Source organism: Neophocaena asiaeorientalis, unplaced genomic scaffold (genome assembly GCF_003031525.2).
Source record: "Neophocaena asiaeorientalis asiaeorientalis breed wild unplaced genomic scaffold, Neophocaena_asiaeorientalis_V1.1 scaffold121, whole genome shotgun sequence".
Lineage (NCBI taxonomy): Eukaryota > Metazoa > Chordata > Mammalia > Artiodactyla > Phocoenidae > Neophocaena > Neophocaena asiaeorientalis.
Genome location: NW_020172142.1, coordinates 1629752 through 1644991, shown reverse-complemented (window position 1 = coordinate 1644991; position 15240 = coordinate 1629752). Strand labels below are relative to the sequence as shown.

General features: G+C 38.8%; 1 protein-coding gene across 2 annotated transcripts in view; it reads left to right on the top strand.

Moving 5' to 3' along the window:
- The window catches only part of ULK4 (unc-51 like kinase 4), a 511648-nt gene that overhangs the window by 36044 nt on the left and 460364 nt on the right, over window positions 1-15240 (top strand). For both annotated transcript variants that reach the window (XM_024753918.1, XM_024753910.1), the window contains 3 exons: window positions 1587-1647; window positions 3009-3190; window positions 4081-4127. In XM_024753918.1, the coding sequence (XP_024609686.1) occupies window positions 1587-1647; window positions 3009-3190; window positions 4081-4127 (290 nt within the window). The remainder of the gene's footprint in view (window positions 1-1586; window positions 1648-3008; window positions 3191-4080; window positions 4128-15240) is intronic.

Sequence of the window (15240 nt, the reverse complement as noted above, 5' to 3'; positions counted from 1 at the left end):
CCCTGTTCCCATTTTAAGTGTGTTTTTTTTTTTTTTTTTTTTGCGGTACGTGGGCCTCTCACTGTTGTGGCCTCTCCCGTTGCGGAGCACAGCCTCCGGATGCACAGGCTCAGCGTCCATGGCTCACGGGCCCAGCTGCTCCGTGGCATGCGGGATCCTCCTGGACCGGGGCACGAACCTGTGTCCCCTGCATCGGCAGGCAGACTCAACCACTGCGCCACCAGGGAAGCCCTACAGTTGGTTTCTATACCTCCTTAGTTTGCTCCAATCTGTCCTTGTCCTTCACAGTCATGTGGTAATTTCATATTCCTTCCTTGTGTCTCATGACCTTGACACTTTGAAGAGTACTGGGCAGGTATTAATATTTTGTAGAATGTCCCTCAACTTGGGTTTGCCTAAGTGTTTCTCATGATTAGAATGAGGATATGCAGTTTTGGTGAGAATACTACCAGCAGAAGTTTAAAAGATGCTCTACGGAGAGGTTTTGGAGAAGTTAGACATAGCAATGATGATTGAATTTTTTTTTTTAATTAATTATTTTTGGCTGCATTGGGTCTTCATTGCTGCATGCGGGCTTTCTGTAGTTGCGGCGAGCGGGGGCTACTCCTCGTTGCAGAGTGCGGGTTTCTCATTGTGGTGGCTTCTCTTTGTTGTGGAGCATGGCTCTAGGCACATGGGCTTCAGTAGTTGTGGTACTCGGGCTCAGTAGTTGTGGCTCACGGGCTTAGTTGCTCCGCAGCATGTGGGATCTTCCCAGACCAGGGCTTGAACCTGTGTCCCCTGCACTGGCAGGAGGATTCTTAACCACTGGGCCACCAGGGAAGTTCGATGGTTGAATTTTTTAATTAAAAGTGTCATGTTGAAGGACCCCAGCTATTCCAAACTCATGGATCCAGCTGCTATACGCTTTCCTCGCTTTGCTCAAGGAAATGGTGTGCTTTCCTATTCATGAAGTTGTATCTTCGCCAATTCAGTCATCAAGTCCTGACCACTCTTCAAGACCTCTTGCCACTTTCCAGGTCTTCCATAAACCCTGCCCTGACCACGTCAACCTAAAGTCCTTTCTGATTCTCTATCTTTTTAGAAACACTTCTCTGAAGTGTTTTGTCTGTAATTATGTCCCGCCTGTTTTGCATTCTAATTTAAATATCTTGTGTTTTTCTGTTGTTTCACAGATGTTTGTCTTATCTTTCTAGCCAGTGTGTCGGCTCTCTGGCAGTAGGATCATGTCTTTGTATCCCCCTTAGCATAGTGCCTTACCCTAGCAGGTATCCAATAAATATTTGTTGAGGAACTAAATTTCTAACCTAGAGGTAAATTAGCCTAAGAGTAAGCCAGGATAGGGTGACCCTTTTCCATGATGCTTTATTTTATTGAAGATAGCAATTGAAATGATTTTATTTTATGCATTATTACCTATATTTGTGTATTTTACTCTGAAGGGGCCTTGTTGAATGCTTATTCTTTTTGGTGATAAATTTTACAGTGTTCTTTTCTGTCCTCATTGATTTATAATCTGATATAGGAGACATATCAGGAGATAGATACCCATCTTAAAAGGTTTTGTTTTGTTTTTTTAACCACAGATAATGAAACAACCACCAATTAAATATGATCCAAAAATACTGCATCTACCAGCACATTCAGGTAGGATCATAAAGGGCTTATCAAGCACATAGATTCATGGCGGACAAATACAAATATGAAATTTAATAGCAAATGGAATATTTTATTTATGAATAGCTAAATTTTTATTTTCTTGCCAACTGGCTGTATTCTTGAGACACTGTATAAATTATAAACAACCTGTAATCCATTTGAGCCAGCGTTTGACCTTACTCAGCTGGGTCTAGGCTGCTCAGTACTCTTGTGAGTGGGAAAGTTCCTATGAAACTGGGCGAGTTTTCCTGTTGAACGGGTGGGCCCTTCTCCTGTCCTTTCCCTTTTAAAGCCAGTTGAATTTCCAACATTAATGGTGCTCTTATGGGTACAGAAGGTTGGAAACCACAATGAAGAATCAAGATTCTACTTGAGGGAGGAGGGTCAGATGGTTGGTTCACTTTTGTGGGGTTGATGTAGGACTGGAGATACTTAAAGGTTGATTGTTACATTCCCTTTCCCCTAACAAAGTCTTACTTAGGGTGAGTATAAGAATTTTTCTTATACCTTAAATTTTGTTTGATAAGTTATATTTTAAGCTGTTAAACTAGATCTGGAAAAATTCTTCATCATAGCTAGAGTAGAATCTATGATTTGAAATCAAATCAAAGTAAATTCAAAATAAACAACATACGTTCAAATTGAAATAAACTGTTCCAAGTAGAAGCACTATTTATGAAAACTTAGAGGAAAATTATCTCAAAAGAATATTCCGTCCCTTTCCCCCTTTACTTTGAATTATTTTAGGAAATTACCGTTATAGCTTATTTTGTTTAAATACAGAGATTAGGTGAAACTATGTTAATTTCAGCTGGCATTTCATTTCCCAGTTTTTGTCTTTTGTTTGTATAGGGGTTTGGAGGTGGGACTCCCAGATGATTTCAGCTTTGTATTAACCTAGTTATGTTTACTAGTAATTGCACTGGGACCTTATAACATCTGTAGAAGTTTTGGCTTTTCCAGTACTTTAAGGCTAGGTTGCTTTATTTATGCAAAGGGTATCTTGCTTCTTCCATAGTACAGTTTTATTTAAGTTTGCATTTTGTTATGTTCTTGGTTGCAAGAACATTCTCCTAAATTTAGGCATCTACCTTCTTTTTTTAAGCATAGGTTTCCATTGACGTAGTTCAAACCGTCTCCATGGGGAGAAAAAGAGATGAACATAGAAGAGCAAATAAAAGTAGTGATGTCTGTCGAGTGTTTTTGGTTTTGACAGTGTAAATTTATAATTTTCTGTGTGCCCTCACCTTAGGTATTGAAATTCTGTGTTCCATTTTATTCTTCTGGTAATGTTCTCAGCAGTCCTTTTTCACATGGTCCCCACTTTTAATATTTTCTTTCCTCTGCAGTGGATAAATTAGTATTTCTAGAAGACCAAGATTGGAATGACTTTCTGCAACAAGTGTGCTCACAGATCGACTCCCCCGAGAAGAGCACAGGGGCCTCCCGAGCCAAGCTGAATCTCCTTTGCTACTTGTGCGTGGTGGCCGGGCACAGGGAGGTGGCCACCAGGCTCCTCCACTCACCCCTGGTGCGTAGTTAAGTCGTGAAGTAAAGACTCCTCCTATCATGGGCTCGCAGCTCTCCTGCACATAACTCTTTTATTTCTGTAGAGATTAAAACAAGCGCTAAAATACTAATACGATTTAATTACAATGAAAAAAAGTGACTCATCAAGATGATAGGTTTGCCAGAATTGTCCTCTGTTTAATGCTTAGATCTAAAAGCAGTTGAATCGACAGTGATTTTGAACAACTCCTTTGGTAACACTCAGCTTGCATTTTACGTTAATTTGTAGTAGTTGTATTTTTCATCTGTGAAATCATAAGACAGAGGTCTTTTCATCAGCTGCTGGAGTGAGCTGCCCACGTGGAATAGGGGCTCTTTTTACTGGGTCTTCCTGGTAAATGCCAAGGCTTCCGATGTGACACTGAACGGGGAACTGAGTCTCTAAGACTTTTCTTTTTCCTTCTTCCCCTGGAGATATTTCTTGGACCGTCTTGATTCATCGATGAAACCATGGGAATTTTGGCAGATCTTTTGAAGTCATCCTCAGAAAGGAGTTACAGTGGTCTGGGGCCTTTTCCCTTGTGGGCCTTGGTTTGGGGACTGGCTTGAAAAAATCTAAGTTCATTTTCTTCCAGGATAGTATTACAGTTCCTTATTTGGTACTTGGTGCGTGTTTGTGGGGTGAGGGGCAGAGGCATATTTAGGGAATATAATTCAGTGGGAGGAACTGAACGTTCTTATTTTTAGTTTTTATTTTTATCTTATATTTACAAAGATGCAAAAACACTGAACGTAATTAATTTCCTTGGTGCAGGATTTGCATTTCATATGTATACTCGTTTGATTTGTTAACTTAGTGGTCACTTTCTGTGTCATTACATGAATTAAATACATCTTAATTTTTTTTTCTAGTTCCAGTTGCTAACCCAGCATTTGCGAATAGCTCCAAACTGGGATAGGTAAGTAATATTTACATCTTAATAAATTATTATATTATTAAGTAGTTAAAACATACATATTTATCAAAAGCACATAGTCCTAAATACTTATCACGAAATAGTCTAAAGTAATGATGACCCTGAATCATAGCACTTTCTGTAGGCATCCCAGTTGTCCATTTAAAAAGATTTCAAAATAGTCTTTATTCTAATATTATAAATATAATTCCAAGGTTATGTAAACTACATCTGGAAGCTTTATTAATGATTACTCTTTTGAATATTCTTTATCAAATACTTTACAATTATCCCTGTGTTTTAATTTAGTTATGCTTCTAAGGCGTTTTCCCTTGCCACTTTATCTTTCCTTAAGATGGTTTACAAAATCTAATGAGATTGTGTTCTGTAAACTCCTGATGGAAGGATGTGTACTTGCTTATATGAGGGCAGCATACTTGGTGAAAAGCTCATTAAAGTGTAAGAAGGCTCTGTGCTCTGGTTGCCAATGAGACTTGGTCAGATAATTGATTACCTCTTTCCGAGTCTCAGCTTCTGGGGGACTGTTTGTGGGATGATGGAAGTGCTTTGGATTCAGACAGATGTGGGTGTAGATCACAAATCTGCCCCCAGGCAAATTATTATAACTGCTGAGTGTCAGTTTACTCATCTGTAAAATGGGGATAGTGTATCAACTTCATAGATTTTTGGTAACAATCAAATTTTTTTTAACTGAAGTGTAGTTGATTTACAATGTTGTTAGTTTCAGGTGTACAGCAAAGTGATTCAGTTTTATATATTCTTTACAATTAAATTTTGAATGAAGTAGGTGTATGAAATACCTTGCCCGGTGCCTGGTTCTTAGTGGGTACTTAGTGTATTTTGGGGGTTTGGAAGTTGGTGTTATCAATCCTACTTATCTTGTATTATTGTTGAGAAGCTTGTGAAAACTTGAATGTGAAGGGGTTTTGTAAAATGTGCCAGTGGTAGGATAGTAATTATTCTTCTATGCTGCCAAAATATAGGGGAAACAATAGGTGTTCACAAAATGCTTTTTTGGATAATTATTCCTACGCATCTTCTAATGTTACTCTCTCAAGGTAAAATCTGGCGTTACAAAATAGGATTTTTAGATCATTTTTGGGCATGTTAAACTTTGAGAAGGATTGGGGTATGCTCACTGTAAAAGAAACCAACAAAAAAAATCTTAGCACTTCGGCTAAAACAGATTATATCCTTGAATAGGGTGCCCTCTGCTGATTTTTAAAAAACAGACATTCTTAATCCTTTCCAGGTACTACTATTTTTTTCCATTTTTTAGATTTAAGTTTAATTGTAAAACCGTTTTTATTTGAGGAAAATATGGATAGATAAGCCCTATGCTTGGAGCCTTCTTTTACTCTCTTTCTCCATTCAAATACTACGTCTTCCAGCGAGGCCTTCTCTGTCCTGGGTCATATCACCTTATCATAGCATATGATAAGGGTCTTTGACTTAGCTGGGGGACAGTCACTGTTGAAGTATGTATGTTTATTCCTTGGCTTTGTTCAGTATATAGAAAAACAAAATAAAATAACATATAACTTTTTATGTTTCTCCACTTTATAACATGTATTCTTTTAATGTCACTAATTAATTTGTCTAAGTTTTTTTATGGTATGCCTCTTTTTATATGCTATGAATATTTGATCATTTTATTTACCCTTCCCTATTTTTGGATAGTATTATAATATTGTAAATACTATATTGATGAACATTTTGTGCTTAAATCTTCATGCCTGTTTTTCCTTTCTCCCCTAAGGGCAGATTTGTAGAATTAGAACGAATAGGTAGAGGGCAATAGATATTTTTGTGACTTCTGATAAATTGCTGAAATGCTCTATAGAAACACGATATCAACGTGCATTCCCAGTCAATGTGTGTAAAAATGCTGTTTTGTTAGAACTTTTAACAGTGGATACGTATCAAATTTTATAGCCTTTGCCAATCAACTTTATTGAGGTATAATTCACAGATAATGTGTAATATTTTAAAAATTCTATTAATTATAAAATATACGTAACAAAATTTACCATTTTAGCCATTTTAAGTGTATAATTCAGTGGCATTATGTATATCGTGATACGTATATTGTGCGACCACGATCACTGTCAATTTCCAGAACTTTTTCATTATTCCGAAGAGAAGCTCTTCCCCATTAACCAGTAACTCCCATCCCTCCTCATCCCAGTCCCTGAAAACCTTTGTTATACTTTTTGTTTCTATGAATTTCCCTGTTGTAGATACCTAATATGAGTGGGATCATACATTTGTCCTTTTGTGTCTGGCTTATTTCACTTACCTGAATGTTTTCAGAGTTCATCTGTGTTGTAGCATGTCTCAGACTCATTCTTTTTTAAGGCTGAATAATATTCCATATATGTGTATGCCACAGTTTATCTTTCCATTTGTTGATGGACACTTGGGTTGCTTCTACCTTTGGCTGTTGCAAGTAGTGCTGTTGTGAGCATTGGTGCAAATATACCTGTTTGAGTCCCTGCTTTCAGTTCTTTTGTGTATATACCTAGGAGTGGAATTGCTGGATTATTTGATAATGTTATGTTCAACTTCTTGAGATACCATCATAACTGTTTTGCACAGTGGCTGCACCATTTTACATTTCCATCAGCAATGCTTGAGGGTTCCAATTTCGCCACATCCTCTTCAACCCTTATTTTTTTCAATTTTTTTTAATAGTAGCTCTCCTAACGGGTATGAAGTTATATGTCATTGCGGTTTTGATTTGCATTTCACTAATTACCGATGTTGAGCACCATTATTTACCTTCTCTGGAGAAATGTCTGTCCAGGTCCTTTGCCCATTTTCTAACTGGGTTTTGTGTTGTTTATTTATGGGAGTTCTATATGTATTCTAGATGTTAACGACATATTAGGTATATGACTGACAAATACTTTCTTCCATTCTGTGGGTTGCCTTTTTACCCTGATAGTGCCCTTTGCATAAAGTTTTAAGTTGTGATGAAACCTAGTTTTTCATTTTTTCTTTTGTTGCCTGTGCTTTTAGTGTTCTAAGAAATCACTGCAAAACCAATGTCATAAATGTTTTCATTTGTTTTTTTCTAAGGGTTTTAGCTCACATTTAGGTTTTTGATCCATTTTGAGTTAGTTTTTTTTATACAGTGTTAGGTAAGAGTCCAGTTTCATTCTTTTGTTACGTTTATATCCAGTTTTCCCAGCACCATTTGTTGAAAAGGCTGTCCTCTCCCCATTAAACGGTATTGGCACTCTTGTTGATAATCATTTGACTGTATACGCTGAGGGTTTGTTTCTGGGCTCCCTGTTCTATTCCCTTGGTTTATAAATCTGTCTTTATGTGAGTATCACAGTGTCTCGATTACCATAGCTTTGTAGTAAGTTTTGAAATCAGAATATGTGATTTCAACTTTGTTCGTTCTCAGGTTTATTTTGGGGTCCTTTGATTTATATTTATATTCTAGGAAGGATTTTTCTAATTTTTAGTATAGTTTGGTACTTTAATACAGTGAATGCTCATCGTCAATTTTTAAAATACAGTTTCTCCATTTGTGAATTACTTCACTTCTTGGTTGATGGGATTTCATTATTTGGTAGTTTTTTGTTTTGTTTTTTAAATAGAATATCTTTCAGGCTCTGCTTCTGGAGTTCCTCCTTCCTTGAAGCTTTCTGCCTGTGGTTTGGGGGCTCAGGCATAGCAGGCTGAATGAGACCTTCTTGCACCTTCAGGCCACACTCACCTCTGTGCCATGCTGCTTTGTTGCTCACTCGTGTGCTGGCTGCAGCTCTGGAAGACTCAGGGGCCAACCTGACTTTTTCTTCCTCTTATATGTGACCAGTTTGATTTTGTTTTCCAGTGAAAAAAGAATTCTTCTTTATATTCCAGGCTTGCAAACTTTTACTAGAATGTATCTAGGTATCCCTTTTTACTAATTCGCATTGCCAGTCGGTCTGTTAAATGCTGCAACCTTTCTTTTGCTTTCCTATTTCCTTACGATTTCCTCATCTCTATTTCATCCTTTTTCTGCTCCTGAAACTCCTGTAGGATGGGTGTGGGATTTTGTGTGTCTCTCTCTTTTTATTTTGCTTGCCTATTTATTTATATTTTTGGCTGTGTTGGGTCTTTGTTGCTGTGTGCGGGCTTTCTCTAGTTGCGGCGAGTGGGGGCTACTCTTCGTTGTGGTGCATGGGCTTCTCATTGCAGTGGCTTCTCCTGTTGCGGAGCATGGGCTCTAGGTGCGCGGGCTTCAGTAGTTGTGGCATGTGGGCTCAGTAGTTGTGGCACATGAGCTCTAAAGCGCAGGCTCAGTAGTTGTGGCACATGGGCTTTAGTTGCTTTGTGGCACGTGGGATCTTCCCGGACCAGGGCTCGAACCCGTGTCCCCTACATTGGCAGGTGGATTCTTAACCATTGCGCCACCAGGGAAGCCCAAATTTAGGGTCTATTAATTTTCTTTTGCTTTCTCACTCTTTTATTGAGATACAATTCACATATCAAAAAATTCACATTTTCTTGGTTTTTGTTGAGTTTATTTTTTAGAGCAGTTTTAGGTTCACTGCAAATTAAGGGGAAGGAACAGAGTTTTCCCACATATCTCTGCCCCCACATATGCATCGCCTCTCCCAATTATCAATATCCCCTGCCAGAGTGGTACATCCTAAATTGACACATCAAAATCATCCAAAGTCTATACTTTACATTACAATCCTGTCTTAGTGTTGTACATTCTGTGGATTTGGACAAATGTATGATGATGTGTATCCATCACTGTGGTATCATACAGAGTATTTCCACTGCCCCCAAAATCTACGTGTTCTGCCTATTCATCCCTCTGACAACCACTGAACTTTTTATTACCTTCATAGTTTCTCCTTTTCCAGAATGTCATGTAGTTGGAAACGTAAAGTATGTAGTTTTCTCAGATTGGCTTCTTTTACTTCGTAACAATCATTTAAGGTTTCTCCATGTCTTTTCATGGCTTGATAGATCACTCTCTTTAGTGCCAAGTATCCCATTGTCTGCAGGTACCACGGTTTATTTGACCATTCACATACTGAAGCTCATCTTGATTGCTTCCAAGTTTTGACAATTATGAGTAAAGCAGCTATTAACATCCATGTGGACATATGTATTCATCTCCTTTGGGTAAATACCGAGGAGCCTGATTGTTGGATTGTGTGGTAAGAGTACATTTAGTTTTGTAAGAAATCACCAAACTGTCTTATAAAGTGACTGTACCATTTTGTATTCTCATCAACAATGAATGAGAGTTCTGTTGCTTCACATCCTTGCCAGCATTTGGTATTTTCAGTGTTCTGGATTTTGCCTATTTTGATAGGTGTGTAGTGGTATCTTGTTGTTTTAACTTGCATTTCCCTGATGACATACGGCGTGGAGCATTTTCTCATATGCTTATTTGCCATCTGTATATCCTCTTTGGTGAGGTGTCTGTTCAAGTCTTTGACCCATTTTTTCATCAGGTTGTTTTCTTATTGTTGAGTTTCAAGAGGTCTTTGTTTATTTTGGAAAACAGTTTTTTATCAGATGGGTCTTTTGCAAGTATTCTTTTCCAGTCTGTGGCATATCTTCTCATTCTCAACATTTCTTTTGCACAACGGAAATTATTAATTTTAATGAAGTCCAGCTTATCAATTATTTCTTTCATGGATCATGCCTTTGATGTTGTGTATAAAAAGTCATTGCTACACCCAAGGTCATCTAGGTTTTCTATGTTATCTTCTAGGAGTTTTATAGTTTTGCATTTTACACTTAGGTCTGTGATCTGTTTTGAGTTGAAGTTTTGTGAGCGGGTGTAAAGTCTGTGTCTAAATTCATTTTTTTTTCTTGTAGATGTCCAGTTATTCCAGCACCATTCATTGAAAAGACTATCTTTGCTCCATTTTATTGCCTTTGCTCCTTTGTCAAAGATCATTTGATTATGTGAGTCTGTTTCTGGGCTCTCTATTCTGTTCCACTGATCTGTTCTTTTGCCAATACCACGCTGTCTTGATAACTGTCGCTTTGTAGTAAGTCTTGAAGTCAGGTAGCATCAGTCCTCCAACTTTGTTGCTCTTCTCCAGTATTGTTGGCTATTCTGGATCTTTTGCCTCCATATAAACCTTGGAATCAGTTTGTCAGTATCCACACTGACAATGTGGAATCACATCAAATCTACAGATCAGTTAGGGAAGAGTTGACATCAGGACAATATTGAGTCTTATTCATGAACATGGAATACCTCTCCACTTGTTTACTTCTTTGATTTTGTTCAATAGCGCTTTGCAGTTTTCCTCATATAGATATTATACATATTTTATTAGATTTGTTCCTATGTATTTCACTTATTGGGTGCTAATGTAAATGGTATTGTGTTTTTAATTTCAAATTCTACAAGTTTATTGCTGGTAAGACATATATTGACCTTGTATCCTGCACCTTGCTGTAATCACTTAATAGTTCCAGGAGGTTTTTTTGTTGTTGTTAATTCTTCAGGATTTTCTGTATAGACAGTCATTTCATTTGCAAACAGTTTTATTTCTTCCTTCCCAATCTGTATGCCTTTTGTTTCCTTTTCTTGTCTTATTGCATTACCCGGAGCTTTCAGTGTAATATTCAAAAGGAATAGTGGTGAGAGGTGATGTCCTTGTCTTGTACCTGATCTTTTTTTATTCCTTAACTATTATTTATTTATTTTGGTGGCGCCAGGTCTCAGTTGCGGCATGTGGGCTTCTTAGTTGCAGCACGTGGACTTCTTAGTTGTGGCACGAGAACTCTTAGTTGTGGCATGCATGTGGGATCTAGTTCCCTGACCAGGGATTGAACCTGGGCCCCCTGCATTGGGAGCATGGAGTCTTACCCACTGGACCACAAGGGAAGTCCCTGTACCTGATCTTAGTGGGAAAAATTTGAGTTTATCACCATTAAATATGATGTTAGCTGTATTTTTTTGTAGATAGTCTTTAACAAGTTAAAGAAGTGCCCTCTATTCCTAGTTTACTGAGTTTTTGTCATGAATGGGTGTTGGAATTTGTCAAATGCTTTTTTTGCATATATTGATATGATCATGTGATTTTTCTTTTTTAGTTTCCTGATATGATGGAAATTCACTTTTTAAAACTGTACAGTTTAGCGGTTTTTAGTGTAATCACAAAATTGTGCATGTATCACCACTATCGAATTCCAGAACTTTTCATCACCCAGTGAGATCTCATACCTGTTACCCTCTTCCCCTCAGTCCCTGGAAACCACTAACCTACTTTCTGTCTATAGATTTGCCTATTCTGAATATTTCATATAAATATACAAAATGTGATCTTTTGTGACTGGCATCTTTTCACTTAGCATAATGTTTTCAGGGTTCATCCATGTTGTAGCATGTATTAGTACTTCATTTTTTTTGGCTGTGCCACATGGCTTGTGGGATATTAGTTCCCTGACCAGGGATCGAACTTGGGCCCCTTCAGTGAAAGCAGGGAGTCCTAACCACTGGACCACCGGGAAATTCCCCCTTCATTCTTTTTTATGACTGAATAATATTCCATTGTATGGATAAACCGTATTTCATGTATCCATTCTTAATGGACACTTGGGTTGCTTCCACATTTGGCTGTTATGAATAACACTGCTCTGATCATGTGTATAAAGGTTTTATGTGAACATATGTTTTAATTTCTCTTGGGTACATACCTAGTAGTGGAATTGTTGGGTCATACGGTAATTCTGTGTTCAGCCTTTTGAAGAACTGCCAAACTCTCTTTTACTGCTCTTCCCTGATTTTATCTTTGGGTTTTCAAGCTTGATACTTAATCCTTGCTCATTTTACTGAGAATCACTATTTTATTTCAGCAATCATATTTTCAAGTTTTTGTTCATTTGTTCTCTGATTGGTCCTTTTTCCTAGCTGCCTATATTTGATTTAAAATGTACTTTTGAATTTGAGGATAAATTATAGGATTATAAAAATTCTGTTTTGGAATAGAATTTAGGGTTAAATATTGTGACTAATATTTAAGGTTAAACATTAGGATTATAAAAATTTTATTCTTTTTAACCTGTGGGTCAGTTCGTTTTCATCATGGTCCTGCTTTTTTTTTTTTTTTTTTTTTTTGGTCCTGCTTTTTAATGCTGTTGGTTCCTCAGATGCTTGGTGATCTTTAGTGCTTAGTTTATATTATGAATAAATGGTTAAATCGATCAGCATAGAAACTGGCAGTACACATTTCCCCTATGGTTCTCTTCCTCTGTTTCTCCAACAACGTCTTCTTTAAAGGGCTAGCCTGTGAGTGGATGATGCCTGTTGACTAGTTGACTTGTATGTTGGGAGCCCACCTTGCTGAAGGAGCAGGTAGGCAGGCTGGAGGCCTCTTCAGTTTCCAGGTTGGGTTTTTCTTTGGGGTGGGGCTGGCTTTCCTCCATTAACCTCTTTCCTTGCTCTGGTATCTGGTGTGGAGGACCACTCTCTGTTCTCCACATCCATACTTGTATCCCACCCCAGAGTAGATTGCTCACTGCAGGGATAATTTTACATTTTTACTCTGGAGGCCAGGACTGAGGGTTTATTCTGTGTATCAGGGAGGGAGATGGGAAGGAGGCAGGACCTAATTGGCTCACCTGTTCATTGTGAAGTTCTCTAATCTGATGATTGTCTATGACTAATCCTTGCTTTCTGTTTTACTTTATTCCAAGCCTCTGAGGCTTGTTGGGAAGACCTGTCTTTACCTGTGGTTCTTAGACAGGAATTTCTTCTCTCCATTTTCTAATTGCATCTAAGTGTGTCATCTAGGATTTCCTCAAACATTCTGGTCTACTTTCAGCCCTTCTTTCTGTCTCCAGTTATTTAATTATAAATTTGTTTTCTTTTAGCAGACTCTTGAGGGAATAGAAAAGTGGGTGTCAGTGTCCCGTCTGCTATCGTAAAGTTTTTTTTTTTTAATTTTATTTTTTAAAATACAGCAGGTTCTTATTAGTTATCTGTTTTATACATATTAGTGTATATATGTCAATCCCAATCTTCCAGTTCATACCCCCACCCCCGCGTTCCCCCCTTGATGTCCATACGTTTGTTCTCTACATCTGTGTCTCTATTTCTGCCTTGCAAACTGGTTCATCTGTACCATTTTTCTAAATTCTACATATATGCGTTAATATATGATATTTGTTTTTCTCTTTCTGACTTCACTCTGTATGACAGTCTCTTGATTTGTGTTATTTACACGACTGTGATTAATGGGCTTTTTTTTTTCTTTTTGCGGTACGCGGGCCTCTCACTGTTGTGGCCTCTCCCGTTGCGGAGCACAGGCTCCGGACGCGCTGGCCCAGCGGCCATGGCTCACGGGCCCAGCCGCTCCGCGGCGTGTGGGATCCTCCCGGACCGGGGCACGAACCCGCGTCCCCTGCATCAGCAGGCGGACTCTCAACCACTGTGCCACCAGGGAAGCCCTAATGGGCATTTTTATTTTTCATTTGCTGTCTAAGCTATACAGAAGTGCTTCTAAATTTACAAATGTTTAGGATTTTTGGTTTATGTTTGTTATTTCACTTTTATTATATCATCATATGTCCTGTATAATTTCTGCCTTTGGGAATTCTATGAATTTATCTTTGTGCTCTAATAAAAAATCATTAAAAAAATGTCATGGGGCTTCCCTGGTGGCGCCGTGGTTGAGAGTCTGCCTGCCGAGGCAGGGGACACGGGTTCGTGCCCCGGTCCGGGAGGATCCCACACGCCGTGGAGCGGCTGGGCCCGTGAGCCATGGCCGCTGAGCCTGCGTGTCCGGAGCCTGTGCTCCGCAGCGGGAGAGGCCACACCAGTGAGAGGCCCGCGTACCGCACACACACACACACACACAAGTGTCATGAATGTAGTAGATAATGTGGTAACCATAGCTGGCCCATTCAGCACATATTAAATGTCAGACACCATGGTAATTTCTCCACACGGATTATTTCCTTTGACTCTTTGAGTAACTTGGTGAGGTACATATTGTTGTTAGTCCTAGTTAACATGAAGTCATCAGGCACATGAAGGAGGAGTAACTAACCCAGGGTTTCTCTCCTCCCCCGCCCCAACCATGGGGCCAAGACTGGCCTCAGGACATTTCATTCCAGAGTCCTGAACACCATCCTATACAGCCTCCCACTGAGTAAGTGTGGTCTGAGTTTAGATCGTAGAGCTTGATATATACATCTGTTACTATGATGCTTGTATGTTTGTATTCACTGTGGCTTTCTTGCTGTGCTTGGGAGAGAGGTAGATTGGAGTTTCCCACTACTATTGGGTTTACTTTTTATTCTTTAATATTATTAATATAATAATATTATATATTATTATTCTTTATTAATATGGTTTGTAATGACTCACAGCTTACATCCTTTGTAGGTCATACTGTTTTTAGTCCTCAAACAATCTTTTCCTCATTTAATGATTTTAGCCTTAAGTTCTGCTTTGATATTTACGTTGAAAATCCTGCTCCAATTTTGTTTACCTTTATTCAGTCATATTTTTACCCACCCATTTTCTACTAATGTGTTTAGTTACTTTGTTTTGATGTTGATATTATATTCATTCAACAAACATTTATTGAGGGACCATGCCAGGTACTGTCTTAGTGCTCGCAGCCCTGCCTTCATGGACCTTGTGGGCTAGTGGGGGAGATGGATAATAAATAGTCTGTTTTATTAAACACACAAAGAAGTAACTAACATTTTAGATCTGCTCTAATAAAGTAGCCACTAGCTGCATGTGGTTATTTATTTATTTGTTTAAATTTATTTATTCATTTATTTAATTTTTGGTTGCATCGGGTCTTCGCTGCTGCATGCAGGCTTTCTCTAGTTGCAGTGAGCGGGGGCTACTCTTTGTTGCGGGGCGCAGTCTTCTCATTGTGATGGCTTCTCTTGTTGCAGAGCGCAGGCTCTAGGCGCACGGGCTTCAGTAGTTGTGGCACAGGGGCTTCAGTAGTTGTGGCTCGCGGGCTCTAGAGCACAGGCTCAGTAGTTGTGGCACGTGGGCTTAGTTGATCCGCGGCATGTGGGATCTTCCCGGACCAGGGGTCGAACCCGTGTCCCCTGCATTGGCAGGCGGATTCTTAACCACTGCGCCACC